Consider the following 19,340-nt stretch of genomic DNA (forward strand, 5'->3'; position numbering starts at 1 on the left):
ATAGAGAGTATTTTTACAGCTGATAAAGCTGGTATTTATCCAAACTCATATCATTTTATAAAATTTTATTCTTTTTGGCCTGAAGAGTAAACAGATAGCAATTACAAAGGTAATATGCTTGTTGCAAGGGACACTTATGAAATACAACTTGTAATATATTGGCTGCATCAATAAAAGATATCACAATATCTATGTCCACTTAAACAACAGAGCAATTTAAGATAATTCCTCATACAAATCATTTGGATGTGTAAAAGATGAACATCGAACAGTCTGTCACTGATATTTGCAGTGGTTAATGAGAGGATACAAGGCACAAGAACAATCTCTCCACTTGTGCTTTTCCTGCTTTTCCTCCCAATGCTTCAGTTCCATTTACCTTTTGATGACTGGAGTTGAGAATGTAGAAGCACGAAGAGTCATTAGAAAAGATTCCTTTGTTCTTTTAGCATCTTGTGACAAATAAAGCTTTGTTTTAAATTATTTTAGAGAGTTCAATTCCGTCATCCATCTGCATACAGGAAGATCAACGACACCAACCTCACGTGCTTCGAGCAGCTCAGTGTATCATGCATCATTGTAGTGGAGAACCCCCATCTTCAAAGAGGCTCAATGGGACTAGGGATACATGAACTTGCTTCAAAGAACTGGCTGCTTACATACAGAGAATATGCCCGAGAGATGTGAAGCACATGGAAGAGACAGTAAAAAGCTGCAGGTTTGAATATGAGAATGTCATATGAGACATGAGAATCCTGATAGCAGCACAGAGCTAGATGGAAGCAGAATATAGGGCCTTGCTCCAGCAAGAAAAAGGTAAATTATTAAATTGGGGATTAAAGAATGTCAGAAAATTAGTGGAGGGATAGGGAGTTGGGGGTGTAAAAAAAGAGGAAATAAGTATGTAGGAATGAAGAGAAGAGGGGTTATACAGGCAGGTATATGAAGCATGTGTTGAAAATGGGGATGGGCTTTGGAAGAGGCCTTTAGAGGGAGATGATAGGAAGAAAGCTAGGAAAGGAGCATGGGGATCTTTAGGGAAAATAAGACTTTGGAGAGAAAAGATATTTCAGAGTGGTTAAGGAATATGGATGTTGGGTGAAGGTCTTGGATGTTTCATTAGGAACTTGCTGGGAAGAGCTTGAGTTGCAGGTCATAGTGTGGCTTAGCCCAGGACAAGGATAAATGGGAGGTTTCCATGGAAAAGAAGTCTAAGCTTGGAAAATGTCCAAACCTTTCATAAAATCCACAAATTCTTAACGTGAAAAAAATAATGAGATTGTCAAACAATGGTGCCAGACTAGCAAAGGTTTTTATTTCCATCAGATGACAGGTAATTTCTGATCAAGTTAAATTGTTGTAAGTCAAGAGTCCTTTAAGCTGTTCTTGGCTTTGTTTATGGAGAAAACATAAAAGACATCTTCATCAGTCTAGTGACATTTGTTAGAAAACATAGCTCTGCGTTTAACTAATGATTTAATTACAAAAGCAGTAGTCAGCTGGCAGTGAATGCTGAGTCTTTATTTAAAGAAGGAAGCACAAAAATTAGCCATCATTACCTCTACATATTAAACAGTCTTTAACCTGACACTGATTGGTAGCCTGAGGGATAACAGCGGAGATCAGATACCAGAGGGATTTAAGTAGAAATGGAGATGATACAGCTCCTCTGTTTTACAGTTTTCATGCCTCTCTCAGAAGCATTTCTCCCTATCAGCAGCAGTTACTGGGAGATCACGGTCATCATTTTGGACCTTTGGTCATTCTTTCCCTAATAGCATATATACTCTGTGAGGCTGCTTTGAGAGTTTTACGAACAGGCAGGCTCCCCACCTTCAGTGGACAGTTTCCATCTCCATCAAACTCTGAAAATGAAAAACCATAGTGGATCTCTGGCCTGAGATGATTGTTTTCCCCTCTTTTTAGATATTAAAGCTAACAGGGAACCAAAGTCAGATGGAAGCGGCTTCAGAAGGGCAGCATCCTAAATAAGCCTCCTAAATCCAGGTATGGTAAACCTGTAGTCCTTGAAGCAGAGTCCCGCTGAATGTAGGTAAGCAGTAGGTCGTGCTTTTATCACCCTCAGATTTAATTTATGCTCAGCTTGCAGAACTGCATCTTTGCAACCAAACAGCTCCATCCAGAGTTTATTACTCATGTTACTAACAATTCCTGGACTCTTGATAGGAAAAATGATTGCTGTGTTGTAAATTTTCAAAACATCTTCCATAGCTGGCTTCTGGTGCTGTTACAACACTCTTGCTACTTCTAATATCTGTTCTGATGGATTTAGAGCTGCCATGCTGTAGCTCACTGTTACTGCATGTCAGGGTGATATATGTGCTATATTCTATATGGCGTGTTGGTTTAATTCAAAAAGAATTTGTCCAGGAAAAAAAAAAAAAAAAAGGACAGGAAAGAAAATTGTGTTGCAAGATAAATAATATTTAAGTAGTATTTAGGAGTTACTTAATGGGCAGTGCCAGATTCTTAGCTTTGATTTTGCTTCTTCCCAGCCTGATTTCCAACCTGTTTGAGCCACGGCATTTTAGCTTCCGTAAACACAGAAGAAAGAGTATGAAGGACTGTGTCTGGATGAGAGAAGAGGCTCCTTGGAGAACAGCCGGAGCAAGAAATCCTGCTAGAGGGTTTGATCATAGGTTAAGTGACAAGCATGCCGTTGCAAATTGAAAGATGAAGTGTGCTATTTTAAGAAGTTCTTTTCCTTATTTCTTTTCTTTTCTGCTGCTACTGTTCAAACAAAGTAATTTGTCTTTTTTGTTTTTTTTTGAGATGATATTTCTGAACACTGCACTTTACTGACCCAATGAGAGAATGTGCAGCTGCCTGAATCTGTGGGGAAAGGTCAGTGATCCGTGGGGTTGTGCACTGAAAGGTTCAGGGGAAGTGGGGAAAAACTGGATGATGCCACCTCACAGCTGATGGACGCACACAGCCTGAGCCCTGAAGGAATGTGGTATTAAACAGCGGTATTAAACAGGTGACCATTCAGGTGTGCAGCTGATCTTACAAGTGTAACACTTGCCTGCTGTGTTCTCTCAGTCACCAAATAAACTGCACAGTTTTTGTCCAATACTCTTAACATAAATCAGGAAACAGAGCAAAAAAAAAAGGGTCACTTAAAGGATTACTTTGGAGTACAAATTGAGATCTGTTTTAGGAAGGAATGAAATGAACTTCACTTTCTATTTCGATAGTGTATTTCTGTGGGGATAAGAATAGAATTGTTTATTATGCTGTAATGGTGGTTATTTTCCTTCTAAAAAACAGTTACAGTTTTCTCCAAATGCCACAGTAAAGAATTTCTGTTTAGTTGTCATGACCATGAAGTTTATTAATTTTTGAACACGAATTTCTGGGATTCAGCTTACAAGCCTTCATATTACTACAGTGCATATTAAGTTAGACATTCAATTCTTAAATGAAAAAAGTATAAAAGAAATGTGAATATTGTTGTTTCCTTCTTGAGTCATTGATTACACAAAATGCCTTAAATGTGAATAACTAATATATTTTTGTTGTTATTTATTGTTTGTTTCATTGCTAAAAAAAAATCTGTTCCTTTGTAGAATAAGTTTATTTCAAATCTTTATCATGAATAACACCAAAGGTAAAAAAAAAAGCAGCAGAACAAATTACTGGCTGAAGAGAGTTAAAGAGTTAAGCAAAGAGGCAAACATCAAAATCCCCTTTGTCAAGGGAAATGACAATGGTCAAATTATTTTGCTCGTTCTTAAGGCCAGGAGTCATGCCATCATCATCATCTCCCAGTACTTTTAAGTATGTTCTCGACACCTGATGAGTTTTCTGAAGGCCAGCTTGAAATCTTCATTAAAGCTCGTGTACAGCAAAGGGTTGATGAGGGAGTTGACATATCCCAGCCAGGTCAAGAAGTCTGCTACTTCTGGAGAGACAATGCAAAGGTGGAGGCCCACAAGCAGCTCCTTGATGAAAAAGGGTAACCAGGACAAAATGAAAGCCCCTAAAATCAGTCCCAAGATGCGAGCAGCCTTTCTCTCCCGTGTGGTGGAAATCTGCTGCCGGTCGCCAACTAGGTCCAAGTCATTCTCAAAAGGAGGGATCCTCACGGATGCATTAATTTTATCAAACTCTGTAGTGGGGTCAGAGGTGGAGAAGTCCGAGACACAGAACGTCTGCGTGAGCTTGCAGCTGGCAAAGGAATTTTGGCTGTCGGTGCTCCTGTTGCTGAGATGGCGGCTCGAGCCCCGCTTCTGGTAGAGACTCTTTGCAGCATGGTAGATTCTGTAGTAGAGGATCAGGATCAAAGTCAAGGGTATGTAAAACGCCCCAAATGTGGAATAAATAGTGTAGATGACATGGTCGTGCTGAATGCGACACTCACTGGGGATACTGACGCTGTGGTGGTTTCTCCAAAACAAAGGGGGCATTGATATGAAAATGGAGATAGTCCACACGGTGACTATCATCAACCCAGCCCTTTTTGCTGTTCTTTTCCTGGCATATTCGATGGCGTCAGTGATTGCCCAGTACCTGTCCAGAGCAATAACACATAGGTGGAGAATTGAACACGTGCAACAGGTCATGTCGACGCTCAACCAGATCTCACAGATGAAGTATCCCAAAGTCCACTTATCTATCATTATGTAAGTGATACTCAAGGGCATGACAAGGACAGCAACAAGGAGGTCTGTCACAGCGAGTGAGCATATTAAATAATTTGCAGGCTGGTGGAGCTTCTTGGTTGTGGAGATTGCTGCGATGACAGCAGAGTTCAGCAGCATAGTCAGGGTTGTGATTGTGGCCAAGGTCAGGGTAACAATCATCTTCTCAGTTACAGTTTTTGGCTTTGCAGCCACACTGGCTTCAGTGGTACAGTTTGTGAAATTCATTTTCCCCTCCAGGATAAACAGTGAAGGGAGAAGTGGCTGCTTTGGGTAGCAGGTAGTTCCAACTTCAGAAGTTGCCCATTTGGAAGAGGGACAGAGATACTATGGGTTAAAAAGTTTTTATATTCCCATGTTCAGCAGGGCAGTGGAAAGCTTCCAGGTTTCCTCCTGCTTATCATTTCCCTAGAAGATAAAAACACATCTGTTAGTGAACCTAGAAAAAAGAAAAGGTTTTGGCAAAAATCCTACACTTCTAATATTAGCACATCTAATTTAAAAATTATTTCTTTTTCCTCTTTTGTCTCTCCTTTCTTCCCCTTTTTCTATGCATTCATTTATTTCCCATTTCTAAAGGACATTTTTGTCTGTATTTCCTGCAGGTGTAAGGTTTATTTCTCCTTTGACTCTGGAGATCTTGCTGCAAGTGGGATGTTAGACCTCCAGAGGTCCCTTGCAACAAACACTTCTGCAGTCTCTGTGAATTATTGATACTGGAAGCCAGTTCTTTGTCTACTTGTTAAACAGGCTTCAGCAGATGAAGAGTGCAGGAAATCTGCCTTTTCACTTTAATTGCTGTAGGAGAGGGATCAATTCTATATATCATCTTTGGAAAGGATAAATGGAGCAGCCTACATCAGCACAGGCATGTCAGTATTTCACAGTTTTCTATTCTGCTTTTTTATATCCATGTCTTTATAAATATCTTGGAAACAGTACTTAAAAATTACTCAGGTTACTTTTAACGTGCAGCTTTCAAACAATGTTTAAATCTTTATGGCAAATGCTTAATTTTACACAGCACATTTGTGTTGCTAGGAGCTCGTATAGTTTTGTCTAATTATTCTTGACATTTCATATATCCCACTGCGTGTATCTTTGGAGAACACAGACAAAAAGCTCCTGCCTTTGCTATGAGATTTCAATCAGATTGCCCTGCCTGTCAGGCAGTACACTATGACGCAATAGGACTCGGGCTAGGCTCTGAGAGACAGTTTTCACATGCAAGTTAAGAGGAATCAGAAGTATGAATGAGAAATTATGAATGTGTAACTAGACAGCTGCTTAGTTCAGTGTACAAGGACTCCTGTTCAAAAACTGGAATGAGACAGAGACTCTCTTCTGAATGAGGCTGAAAACACAAACTTTAGAAGAAAGGCTGTTCTTTGTAGAATACACCTATAATGATGTTCTTTGTAGAATACACCCTCCATCTACACACTGCTCTTCAGAAACTGCTTTAAAGCATGATTAGGCTTGGAGAAAATATCAGGCTTGACTATTAAGAACAGACTGGAGAAAACAGGTGGAAATTAATCTATCAGTTTTCAGGTTGTTACTGCACTGAAAACACTGTTTCAGTCATTGAGGCATTAAAATGCCAAAACTTTAACTCAGACCTTCACAAATTCTTCATACAAGTCTTCTCTATCAAGACAGATCTTGATTCCATTAGGTTGCTCCCTGGCTATGGCTGATTTTTTTGACCAGAGGATAAGGCAAAGGACCTTTCTGCATTTCTGAAGCATGAGACAGATGCAATTGCAGTCCCTACACTTTCCTTAGGAGAATTACTTCACTAGTGCCCTGGGTTCCAACAAGCAAACTCAGAGGTACTGGGAGACAACAAGACACTCCCCCTTCCGTCACAGCTGCCTGTAGTTCTGGTCAATGCACAAGAGAACTCCTGCTACTTCTTGGGTTAAGCAGCATTTTCCTCCTTGTCCTCACATCCTTGAGAACTCTAAAGATTTTTGGCCCTGGTGTTTCTCCCAGAGGTGCATGGCCACGTATGTTCTCTGCTGAGCAAGGCCTACAAGCGTATTTAACCCAGAAGTAAGTTAAGAGCCTCTCATGCAGGAATAACCTCAGGGAAATCCTTTCCAAGCTTTGCCCCCTATCTTTACCACAAGGATACTCTGAAAAACAAATTATTTTCTTCCTTAATGAACTTTTGTCTTTAAGCAAAACACATCACACTTTGGGATTCCATTAGGACAAAGATGTTTGTTTATATCTGCTCACTGCTCAGCAAGGATATATTTTTTCCCTTGGAAAACAACTGCAATAATTAAAGACAGGGAAAGCATAAACAAAGTATCCTCCCCACAGAAGACCTACCTGCAGGGACCACAGCCTGGGCTGGCACATCCTTCATGCCTAACACCAGTACTGAAGAGTTTTAATTCCTGTGTTCTTTATAGGAAATGAACCCTTAGAAATTCAGACAGTATAAATAGCACACATAAAAATTGTATTAAACCAATATTATTAAGGAAGTATATTGAAACGCTGAAAGGTCTGGAGATGTCAGGCTGAAGGCTCTGCAATGTTTTTAATCCTGTTCTTGGGACAGACCAGCAGTGCTGAGCTGCTGGGTTCACACATGACAGCAAAGAGCAGGCATCCAGGATCCAGTGCACTCTCTCAGGTGGGACATCCAGCTTTTGTCTCTCTGCCTTTGAGTTAAAGGCACCCTGTGAAATATCCTGGCCCAGGAAATAGATAAGAGTTTTAAAATGGGGAGTGGCTTTACGAGAAGACATCAGTGATTGATTTTGGTTATTAATAAAGGAAAGGATTGTGGTCACGGATAGTGTAGATTTTGTATTTTAATTCTTTGTTTGCTACCTGTCCTTCATGGTACCTGGCAGCCCTTGACCAGGGTAAGAGACCATCTGGTTGTTATATTTATAGTATCACTGACACTATAGTAATCGATTGGGGTTTTATAAGTCAGTTCTTGGAAGAGACATTAATAACGTGGTTATCTTATTTGAAGTACTCTCACTGAAAGGACTGCCTGCTTACGGCTTGCAGTTGTGTTCCTTCAGGCTGTCAGTCATCTCACATCAAGACTGATGTTATTGGTGTGGTGGGAGAAACTCATTTGAGTTCCTCCAAAAGGGAATCAATCACACTGCATATTAGCTGATTGTTAGCAATGGCATTGAGTGCTCTCAAAGGGAGAAGGGGAGAAGAGGATGATTAATTGTTCCCTAAAAACAGCTGGGTACGTGTAAGCTGTGAGATGGCAGTGTCCATGCCTGCTCCTGCCAGGAAATACCTCTAGCTTCTCAGCAGAAGAACATTCAGACTTGGGGCAGAATGCTCTACATTTCCCATAGACAGGCAGATGGGCTGACACCAACTTCTTGGCCACTGAACCTCTCACCATTTCCTAGGAAAGGAATAACATCCCTTGGAGAGAACAAGGGCAACTGTCATGGCATGTGTGTATGTGTACACGTGTGCAGGAGGGTTAGTTCCTTCATAGCCGTAATTTTACATTTCCTTTAAGCAATTAAGGTCTTGTGCAATTAAGATATTTCTCTGTCCCTTTGGCAGCAATAAATCAGTACTTCTTTATGAAATCCTGAATTTGCAATAATCTCTTGTACAACTGTTGCCAAAATACACAAGTGCTGCCTTTCACATTAATGTGTGGCAGGAAGACCTCCCTATGTCTCTGCTTTCTCCAGAGATGAGTTATGGATGTTTGGAGCAGCTGTTTGGCATGATAAGCAGCACTGAGGAAGTAAAAGTCAGTGTAAATGGTGAGAAACAGCCTTGTCATGTGAGCTAACCTGATGAAAGCCACCTTGTGAGCCCTTCCCCGGTGCACGGGGCACATTAGCAGAGGCCCACCAGCTCCTTTTGACACCTCGCAGAAGCAGCCTTCAGAGCTGTGCTTATCAGCAGATCTTGCCTCAGTGCAAAAAGGGGCTCTTGAGCCCTGCAGATTTCCTAATTTAGTAGATAGTGACAGCCAGGAGACATGTAACCTGCATACTTAACCTTTGTCTGGGAAAGAAATATACGATCTGGAAAGGTTGCTGACTCCTGCAATCTTCACGCTTAGCTCTCACATAGACAGGTTTTTTCTCTGATTAATTTCTCTCTCTTTTTTTTTTTTTTTTTTAATAAAAGCAGACTGCCTTACTCAACTTCACAATTCTAAATGTTTTTTATCACTAAAGCATCCCTTTTCTCTGAATTTGCTGTTTCACCTGCCTTTGTGCATGCTTTAAAAGATGCTGGGTTATCAACATTCCCTCTTCTGTGTAGTTTAACCAAACTTTTAATTCTGTTTTCAATGTTTTAATGTACTTTGTTTTATAGGATTGACCGTGGCATTGATCCCTGAATGGTTTTACTGAATGGCTCAGAAGCACATACAGACACAGAAGGAAAGAACTTCCATGCTGAGCATTAGCGGATGCATAGAGCCCTCCAGAGCCCTTCCTCCTACAGCTCAAGCTTCCATTCAGACTGCTTATTCATTGACTGCATGACTAAGACCCTCAATCAGATAAAATACAGGTAGGAGGACAGCTTGGATAATGAGGTGCTGTGTGAGACACTGCCAGCTAAGTGTAATTCATAGAGAGGAGGGAAGAGGAGCATGCCATTCCCAGCACCTACAGCTCTCCTCAGAGAAGGAGCAGCTGAGATGCAGCCCCATCCTTATCAACAGCCAACCACATTATTTTCCTAAAGCCAAGAGGCACACAGACACATTTGGCTTCAAAAACTACAGCCAGAAATTCTAACTGTGTGGGCCATTCCATCATGAAACTGGAAGTCCACTGGGAGAGTTCCCCTTTTCTTACTGGGAAGAGCCTACATTGTTTCTTGATGCATTAAGGGAATAGAGTGCAAAACATTAAGGTGCTGGAGGTCTTGGAGGGAGTCTGCTTGCTTCAAAAAGCAGATCCAGAGACTAAATATTTCAGTGTCTCCTTGGTCACTAACAGTTTAATCTCTCTAAGTAAGAAATGGTTTTCTTTTTTCCCTGTTAAGTGGGCTTACAAACAGACAACCTCGTAACCAAAGCCTCTTTTGATCAATGATCTACTCTTCCTTTTTCCTCTTTTCTTAATTCCTGACTTACCCAGGTGTGTAGAGAATGGAAGAACTATCAGAAATTGTAAGTACTTAAATGGCTATTTTAAAGGTTGGTAACCATTGAGCTAAAACAATGCTTTGTTTGTTTTGCAACTAGAAGCAGAACCACATAGTTGTCACTCTTCTCCCATTCCTCTTCTGTTGAAACAGAAGTAATGCGTTGTAAAATAAAGAAATTTTTGCTTGGAAAAAAAATATTTGAAGCAAAAGTATTTTTAAAACATCTCTCACTGGAAATAAATGTGTTTAATTTGCGAACTATTAAAGTACCACTTCAAACCCCCACCCCGAGGCATATGAGGACTATATCCAATACAGCCTGGAAGAGTTACTGGAGAAACTACAACTGAATTTTCTTCCCAGATGGCAACCCTTATTTTTACTGTCTTTGAGCTGAAGTTTCCGATGCTGTTTGCAAGTGTAATATTTCATATACAGCACACGAGGCTCTTGTAAGGAAAACAGGATTGAACCCTCCTGCAGCTTCTAATGGCCAAATGCTGCCTCAGCACTGGAAATTCAGCAGCAGCATAATGTACTGATGAACTCAGCTTATCTCTTGGCAACTGTCTGAAATTCTGTTTTGTTTTATAGCCTTTCTTAAAGAGAAAATAAATACGTTCCTAAGATTTGCACAGTTGTTGGCTATGGTGAACAGTTGTGGAGCAGCCACCTTCTCTCAGTGTTATCTATCCTTCCTGAAGGATCTGAGTCTGTGCCCTCATTCATAGAAACACAGAATCAAATGAAGGCTGAGACTGGCAGGACCCTCTGGGTCTACCTGGCCCAACCCCTGCTCCAACAGGAACACCCATAACAGGGTGCCCAGGCCCACTTGCTGGTGACACTGAAGAGCTTTCTTGCACAGAGAAACAATCCCATTATTAAAGATGCCAAAATCACTTAACTCTCACTGAAAATTATCCCTGGTCCACACAATCCCTAGCTCTTTTGCGAAGATAGTCAAACAGGGCTGCTGGATGTGTAAATCCTTTCTGCAAACATCCAAAAGGCTTCTAAGTTCCTTGGATGCTGTAAGTTTTCAATCTGAGGGGTGATTGCTGGCTTAGATCCTTCAGTGTAGCACAATGTGAGTGGTGGGCTCAGGAGACTTATGGCTAGAGGCTATTACTCCATGGTTTGTCACAATTTTGTTACTTTGCATTTCAATACTGTCTAGAAAAGAAAGCTTGTTGAAGTCTTCCAAATGTGCTGAAAGAAAAAAAAAAGTAAGAAAAACCAACACTGAATTCTCACCTGTGAATGCATTTTCCATCTCAATTTCTCATCTTGCTGCACAGAGACATGTCAAAGACACAGAAATATTTGCTGATGGATTTATCTATTCAGCTCTGGGGAAATGGTGCTATTTGTATTTGTATGGAGACAATCACTTTATTCGAGCTAAATGTCACTGTACATGCATTGTTTTTCGAGTCATTATTTGTTTCTTGCTGCTATTCTCTGTCAGGAGGCAGATGTCGATAGGGTTTATTTGATCTCCACATGACTTGATTCTGCACACAGCTGTTCTGCAATTCATAATGGCCCAAATGAAGAAATTAGGCAGACTAAAACTTAACAGTGTATAAAGCACACTGAAGCTTGATCCGAGACCCTCTGAAATCAATGAAAGTGTTTCCACTGTGAGTAAAAGATTTCATATTAAGCCTTAGTGAATATATGCCCGATTTCTGGTTGATGAAATAAAGGAGATGACTCACACAATGGCTTCAGACTTCCTTTAGAAGGAAAACTGTGTGTGACTGAACAAGTAGTTTTATCACAGCAGAAGACAACTGTAGAATAACGTCTCATGATGGTGCAAGCATTGGGCTAGTGGCATGGGACTGCTGCTGGGGCTGGGCTGCAGGTGTGGGGATTCAATCCGTCCAGCATGCCCACTGCAAATGTGGGAGAAATGTATTACTGATGCCCCATGTGGTACACAACAACAGGTCAAGGGTGGGCTCCTGCTTAGGATGGCATTGCTGCAGCAGAAGTTCTCACAGTTACTGGAGATGGCCCTGAAGCCTTGTGAGAAGGCAAGTTTTCATCATATTTGCCAAGCACGGTACAGCAGAGGTTGGGTTTCCTGCACCGTGGCAAAGACTGCGCATTTATGGAGTTATACAGAACGGTGGAGTGCTCATAGCAGTGTGCCCAGCAATACCCCTAGCTAAAAAAAGAAACCTAAACCTGGTCAATAAAGCTTGTTAAACTACACTGAAAGATAATTACTGCTATTGTTTCTGAACTTTGCTGTTGGTGGTGGAAGCCATGGGAACTGACAGATCAATTCCAGACACTCACTAAGCTAACAGCACACATGGATGATATTTTGGTTACCCATATGGTTCAGTGACAGTTCTGATACTGCAGCTAGGTTCTTCAGGGTCCTGGCAGTGACTATCTGGCTGAAGTTTTCACACAACATCATAATTTTTCTTTGGCACAATTACTTTACCTACCACCAAACTAACATGCTTGATTTTGCCCACTGCCTGGGACAATTCAGACATATCTTTGCTTTTGGAAACTTTTCTCAGCTCAAATAACTGGTGCTACAACTACATGTCTGGAGCAATTACCATGTAAATACAAGATAAGTAAAACATAGCATTATGAAACTGATTGAACATCAAGCGTTTCAGACAAGTCATTATATGAATTAGTGGTAATTAGCCGTCAAAACCCATAAGTACAATATAATTAACCCACAAATACAACATAAATACAGACTAATTATGAAAGTTCATATGCTGTAAAGACTGAGCTGTCTTTTAACACGTGTAATAAAATGTGAAGAACCAAACTACTCTGCAAGTAATGTATATTATGATAGCAGGTGTTTGTGTGTTTGCTGGAGAGGGAGAAAGACAGAGAGGAAGGACCATATTCATCTCTAATTCTCAGGGAAGTGCCTTGGGAAATCAAACAATCTCAGGTATGTACTTTATATCCCATACTTCCATTTCCCCTGTTTGGTAGATTGCTTATACTGAGTACAGAAGACTGTGGGTCACACTCAAAACATCCTATGACTACTAACACATCATGCCCCCTCTATTAAACAGAACAGTACTCATGTGAGTGTTTGTCCTTCCCTTGCTTGGGTTTTGCTGCTGCAGCTAATAGTCATAACAAATAAGAAGTCTTAACATAGTGCTATCAAGGGAAGGGTCAGACACAATCAACATGCTACCTTCCCCCCCAAAAAAATCGACTAGGATCTCCCCTACTGCTCCCTCCTTGTGTCTGTCTGAGTGGAAGAAGACTGATTTTAAAGGCAGGATGCATTTCCTACCATGAGCATTTAAAATCTGTTTTTCTCATTAAGAACAATATTAAATTCTGGAATAAACCAGAGTATTTTAATTATCACCACAAGCAAAGCCGTGATTTACTTTGCCACAGAAAATGAAGGAGGTGATGAGGAGGTAGAAGACGACAAGTGCATGTCTCATTTGTGTTACCAGATACCTTCTTCAGGAAGTTACATATACTTGCTTGGGTTGAACTTCCTATAGGATCAGAGGTGACAACAAGGAAGAAAAATGTTTTAAAATTCATTGGTGGTATAGAATTCAAACAGAGTATATTCTCTAAGTCATACATCAATTAAGAATGTGCATAAGCATGTATATATGCAATTACCATGAAAATGTATAAACAGTATTCCTCAAAAAGATAGCGAGGTCTGGACTTCTGCCTTCCAGTCGCAAACACCACAACTGTGAGGACTAGGAAAGGGTTTGGTCTTGCTTGGTCTGGGACTGGTTTCTGGCAACTGGTAAGGAATGAGTAGTCTGTCCACCCAGGCCTCTACATCATCAGGCCAGGGTAGCAGGTGAGTCTTACAGGGCTTGGTCATCTAATACCATGTCCTAGATGTCCAAACCAGCACCAAATTATATATGAAGATTTGGTAGGAGGTAGAGAGAAACATCTTCTGGTGCGGGAGAGTTCCTCAACACTCACAGTATCACTGAGGGGAATGACTGCTCTGAGGGTCGTGACTGGGTGCAGAACAGAAACAGAATTTTGTTTTAAAGACAGACAAGCTAAGCTGCAGAGAGGTGAAGTGCATTCTGCAGTCACACAAAGAGCTCCTGGAAGAGGTAGGCCAAAGGCCAGGTTTTGTGCTTTTACTGCTCCACCTCATGATTATCCGCACCCAGGAGGTCTGGCCAGTGAGAGCTATAGAATCAAGCATGCAATGTACAATTTTGGTCCCACTATTAAGGTCACTAAGCTCAAGACAGACCAAGCTTTATAATGGGCATATAGAATAGTTCCTACCATTACCTCCTACCAACCTCCAGCAAATTCTGTCTTAAGCTTCTACTGCATTTCACCAGGTGGAAGAAATAAAGCTTCTTCCCTGCCAGGAAAGCAGCAGGAGCTGACAGTGTTCTTGCTCAGGCTTGAAACAAGTCTCACGGGATTTGATACATGGGAATTCTCATCTCATGGGGGAAATGGAAGTAACTGCAGAGGGTGAGAGCTGAGCAACAGGAAATGAGACCTGACCCACAGCAACAACCTTCATCATCAGGTGCTGACTCTTGCCCCCTTAACAATATCATTGCTTTGGACAGCACAGCACAGAAGTGCTAAGAAGTAAAAAAGTGGAAAAAGCAAAAATGGGTCTTCAGCCTACACACCTACTCTATGTCAATAGGCCAGAACCATCAGTTCTGACCCCAAATCCTGGTACTGATGTACACAGTGAAAGATTAGTAAAGGAAACATCCCAAGGAAGTCATCTTTTGGCATAATTTTAAGATTACATTTATTTTCCTTTCTTTTCTTTCTTTTTTTATTTTTAAAACAACAAGCTTCATGTATCCTTTTCTCTTTGCCTAGGCATGGACTGCATTTGTGGAATACAACCTAAAAACACCTCTTGTGGGTATTGCTGGGTTGTGGTATTACAAGCAAAAGCTCCATGAAGCTTTGACTTATAAGGGAAACTCTTTGTGCTATTGCTTTTGTCACCTTTGTTACCAAAGATCAATGACATGTAAGCAAACGTCTACAGTTTTGGAAAATGAAGCATCCGTCCTCTTTATGAGAGGATTAATTAAACTTTAAGGTACCTACAGAGATGTTGGTTTCATTTAATCTCATTCAGTGACTGCCAGATAATGCAAGTAATGCACAAGACTGCATTATCAAGGCCACCACTACAAACGAGAACATTTAATTGCAAAATGATCTCATTTTCAGGGCATAGTAGCACCAGGAACTCACTGCTAAAACACAATATCCCCCAAATTGGTCCAAAAATCACTGCAACCGACTCAAGATCAGACTAGAAAGTGGACTGAAGTCCTCATTCCTTCCCCTCTCAACCCTGAGTTTCTTATGTGTATTTAGAAAAAATCCAACTTAAATTCTGTAACATATCATCCTCAGTTTTCAGTTTCCATGCCATCCTTAAGAACATCAGAAGGAAACAAGACCCTGCTGTGACCTAGGAGACAATAACCAAGCCTGCAAGTGAGACAACATGCTTCTGATAGGGGTGCAGAGCAGAACGTGATATGGTGGCTATCCCCCATTCTCCCTTAATTTGTCTGTAGCATTCTTGGTGGTTTCTCAGCTGCTCACTTTCCCAGGAATGATACCTGAGGAACCATTCCACACGATCCCTCACACTGCACAACATGCCTGCACGTAGATAACCTGTATTTGATGCTTGGTGAAGGCACTTGGATTAGATGACTGGCCAAACTTACATGACTATGATAAGAAAATGAGAAGAAAATACATGTGTCGTTCCAACCCCTACAAATTTGAAAAGGAAATCCTTATCTACACAGTAAAGTTGTTTTGTTGTTTTTTTTTTTCTTTAGAAATACCTGAAAATGAGAAATACCTGAAAATCAGTGTAAATTGATGACAGCAGCACCAGTATCATACCTCTTCTAATTGCAGGCTGTTAACAGAAGCAGGAGAGAACATGGCAAGTCACATCTCACCATCTGGGGGAGTCTTGGGGGTCCCTGCTTTAGCACTAAGCCCCTCCTTGGGGCACAAGCAGAAGAGTGGACTGCCAGGGTAGCGAATCACTCCCAAACTACAAAATGGAACAGGAAGATGTATCTGGACAAAGCCCTGTAGAGATGCACCAACCTGCTGTGCAGCCCAACCACTCCACAAGTTCTTGCCCCAAAGATGGTCACTTGCTCTTTGTGGGGACAGTCAGTCTCAGAGATGCCTCCTGCCTCTCCCCACCGTGGCTTCAGCTGCTCAATATATGCTGAAGGAGCTGTGGAATGTTCTGAAGGCATCACACCACTCTGTTGGTACTGAGGTGCTGGTGATACGGGGACTCCTCAGCTCGGGGAGCATCTCTCAGTGATCCATGAGTTGTGAAAGTGAAGCCGAAGTACCTTGGATGGCTGTAGGCTGCTGCAGCAAATTGTATGCAGTGAAACACAAAAGACAGTTTTATATATTCTATGAATGTACTGGGCCTTGTAATCAAAATATTTTATTGCTGGTTTCTACACCATAGAAGGACAGAAAATCCTCTGGCTCTGGTCCTTTCCACAGGTCTTGGTAGAATATACATCCAGTAGGAGTTACCAGAAAGAATTTGTTCTGGATTCTATCCCAGCCTTGAATGAGGTGAATGGAATTGCCTTTTTCCCACCATGCTTTGTCCCATTCAAACACAGCCGTGTACCTCCAGACTGCCTCACGGAGATGAGGTCTGCAGAAGGCGATGAGCAGTGGAGAGGCAGCTAGAGGCCTTACTCCTCATCCTCTTGTGTCGCGTTGGCACTGCCTGTCGCCCTTGTTAAAAAAAAACATCCAATCCACAATGTTGTTGCTGTTGTGTGGACAGTCCATCATCAGCTCTTCCTCTCAAAGACAACGTGAGAGGTATTCCATATTCCCAAGTAGACTGATCTGCTTCTCATCTAGCACCAGTTGTGGAGAAGGTGGCCTCCCATGGACTGCCTCCTCGACTCTGTCTGAGTACTCGGGCTGGTGGAGTCTCTGCCAGCTTCACCCATTGCTGGGCAAACACAGCCTGGAGCCAACAGTCCACCGCAGGAGGAGGGAATTCAGGCGGTTATTGGCATGAGTCTCATGCCTCCTGCAAGCAGGAACGCTCTGCTGCTCCTCACGCTCTTCTGCAGCTGGGATGTGGAGGTGGTCACCTCTGATGGATGATTACTTTTGGATGAGCTTGCTAATGGCTCGAGTTCTGTCATTCTTGAAGGTGATCTTTGCGATTCCTGAAAGACCCCATTGACACTGCATTAGAATCCTGTTGGCTTTCACTCACCGAAATATTTAATTACTTAATTTTTTAGAAACATGCCAATACCTCCTGAGCTAAACATGACCTCAGGGTCTCCACTGTGAGGGGCTGACCTTGAGCACCTGCAGCAGGCTGCTGCAGCCTTGCTTTTCTCTTCACACACACTCTCCCTACAGCACTCAGCCTTGTACCTTCAGAAAAAAAGGTGCTATTGAAGAAAGCAGCTCGCTAAGTGGCTTTCTTTTTTATGATTTATCCAAGTGCCTGTTTGCTCCCACATGCTGTGAGTGGATAATAGCAGTTCTCAATCAAAGTTAAAATTACTAATGCTCTTGTCTGTGGAAAATTTAGTGCAGCTACAAAAAAAAGAAGAAAAAAAAAGGTTAATGATGCTGCTATACTACTGATCTTACTATGGCTTGTCAGATCTTCATCCCTGCACCCTTGTGCAGCATTATTATATTGGCTGTTTATTCCAGTCCAGGTCTCTGCTGAAACTGGTAATGAGACAACTGTGTCAGATACTCTGCTATCATGGGGGAACTAGTGTTAAAAAAAATATCATGTAAACAATAGAAAAGCCATTTATAGATACTTTATACATCTTCCGATGACACTGACAGTATCACAGTACGATTAGCACAGAGCATTACTCTGCATTCCTCTTGAATATATGTTTACAGAAACAAATTTGGGCTATGTATTTCCCTTGGAAATAACCGGAAACTATTTTAAGTTATTTTTCCATAAGATGTTAAAGTAGTCTGAAATAAAACAAACCTGAACAACAACAGCAACCTCTCTTGCTTTGAGTTATTGATGCTTTGGTGTCTGCCTCCAGTTCAGACATACCCAGACAATATACCGCTAATTCTCTTTTTCTAATTGTGTTCACCCTTGAGTCTTTTGTGACTCACAAGTTATGACTACTTTTTAGTTATAGTCTGCTACTATTTCTTGTCAGCCTAAAAGGGCAGGGAGCTGATTTCTTTCACTTATATATTCCCAGTCTTCGACTGAATATATTTAATTTATGGACACACAGAAAATGGGAAAACATTAAAATTTTATATATTCAAGTAGAAGGTCACTGTTAGCTAAGATAGACAAACTCTGATGGATTACACAGGGTCAAATTATAAACCTGTGTCTGAAACTGATGTAGTGAAGCGGTGGTTTGCCCACACCACTGTAGACTCTTCATCTGAGAAGATCTTATATTGGGCATCTGAAACCAATCTCACATGCACAGTCAAAAGCAGCTTGGTTTGCAGGGGTGATCAGCAAGCAAGGGGCACTGCCTAAATTACTCCATCTGCATGGTGGGAATAACTGAAATGGCTGCTTGTTAAGTAGCCTGGGATCAAGTCACCCTATAACAGGAGTGCCTGGTCTCCGTCATACTGCAGCCTTCAGAGAATGACTGAATTTATCTTTTGGGTGCCTCAGGTGTGATCAGAGCCCCACTGAATACTGCTAAATCCTTCTGGCTCCTCATTAGCACAGTGCAAAATATACTCAAGATGGAATTCTGCCCTAGGGTTGACCTCCTGCATACCCTGGATGTTCTCAGCAGAATTTTGTGTAAGATGCCTTGCTCTTCCCTATGCCGGGTAGCAGCTTTGGTGTCACATTGCCTCAGGTTCACTGATACACAAACACATTGTCTTCTTGATTTCAACCCCACATGCTTTCTTACAGCTCTTGGAAGCCAGTGGAAAGGATTTCCATTTGTTAGCAAATACTGGGAGTCTCAACAAAAGTTTTAAATTCCCCCAGTCTCTGTTTTTTTTCCAGGACTTTGCTGGATTGGAATCTTCCTTTGGTACAAACTTAAGTTCAGAAAGCCTAAAGCCAAGGCCTACCATTAAACAGGGCAGTCCTCCTAGAGGTAGTTTCTGGAGCTGGTCCTGTGCCAAAGATTAGGTGCATACTCAGCATCTGGTAAACTGCCCTCCACAACCACTGGCCAACATACACAGGCTGCAGCCATAAGGCAAGCTGGTGAGATACTGCCCTAAGAGACAGAAGCCCTGGTCTTTTCCCAGAGACCTTACAGTTCTGAATGCATTTGCCTTAGGAGATAAAAAGGGAGCTAATTTAATACATGTGATCAAGCACCCCTAAGACACTTCTTGCCTTAATTGTATCTGAACAGGAATAAGCAGGGGCAGAATGAAAACTCCACTATTATCGGCACAGTTTGACACTCCCGATGCATTAGTGCATGAAATGATCTGGTGACAGTGTAAGGCTTGAATTAC

At 41.5% G+C, this 19,340-nt stretch overlaps 1 protein-coding gene and 1 long non-coding RNA gene across 4 annotated transcripts in view; one reads left to right on the forward strand and one right to left on the reverse strand.

The window, feature by feature from the left end:
- Positions 1–372: 372 nt before the first annotated feature.
- Positions 373–3,133, forward strand: LOC116653192. The gene is made up of 3 exons (XR_004306666.1): positions 373–816; positions 1,927–2,007; positions 2,517–3,133. It is a non-coding gene; the product is annotated as an uncharacterized LOC116653192 (long non-coding RNA).
- HTR1E (5-hydroxytryptamine receptor 1E) overlaps positions 1,294–19,340 on the reverse strand; it is a 28,211-nt gene continuing 10,164 nt past the window's right edge. Inside the window, exons 2-3 of one of the 3 annotated variants that reach the window (XM_032443742.1) lie at positions 15,936–17,050; positions 1,294–5,072 (exon numbers count right to left, since the gene is read on the reverse strand). In XM_032443742.1, coding sequence (XP_032299633.1) covers positions 3,798–4,892 — 1,095 coding nt within the window. In that variant the 5' untranslated portion in view covers positions 4,893–5,072; positions 15,936–17,050 and the 3' untranslated portion in view covers positions 1,294–3,797. Of the gene's footprint in view, positions 5,073–15,678; positions 17,051–19,340 lie in introns of all 3 variants that reach the window. The other 2 variants (XM_015858969.2, XM_032443741.1) reach the window with 2 other exon arrangements.

This window comes from Coturnix japonica, chromosome 3 (genome assembly GCF_001577835.2).
Source record: "Coturnix japonica isolate 7356 chromosome 3, Coturnix japonica 2.1, whole genome shotgun sequence".
NCBI lineage: Eukaryota > Metazoa > Chordata > Aves > Galliformes > Phasianidae > Coturnix > Coturnix japonica.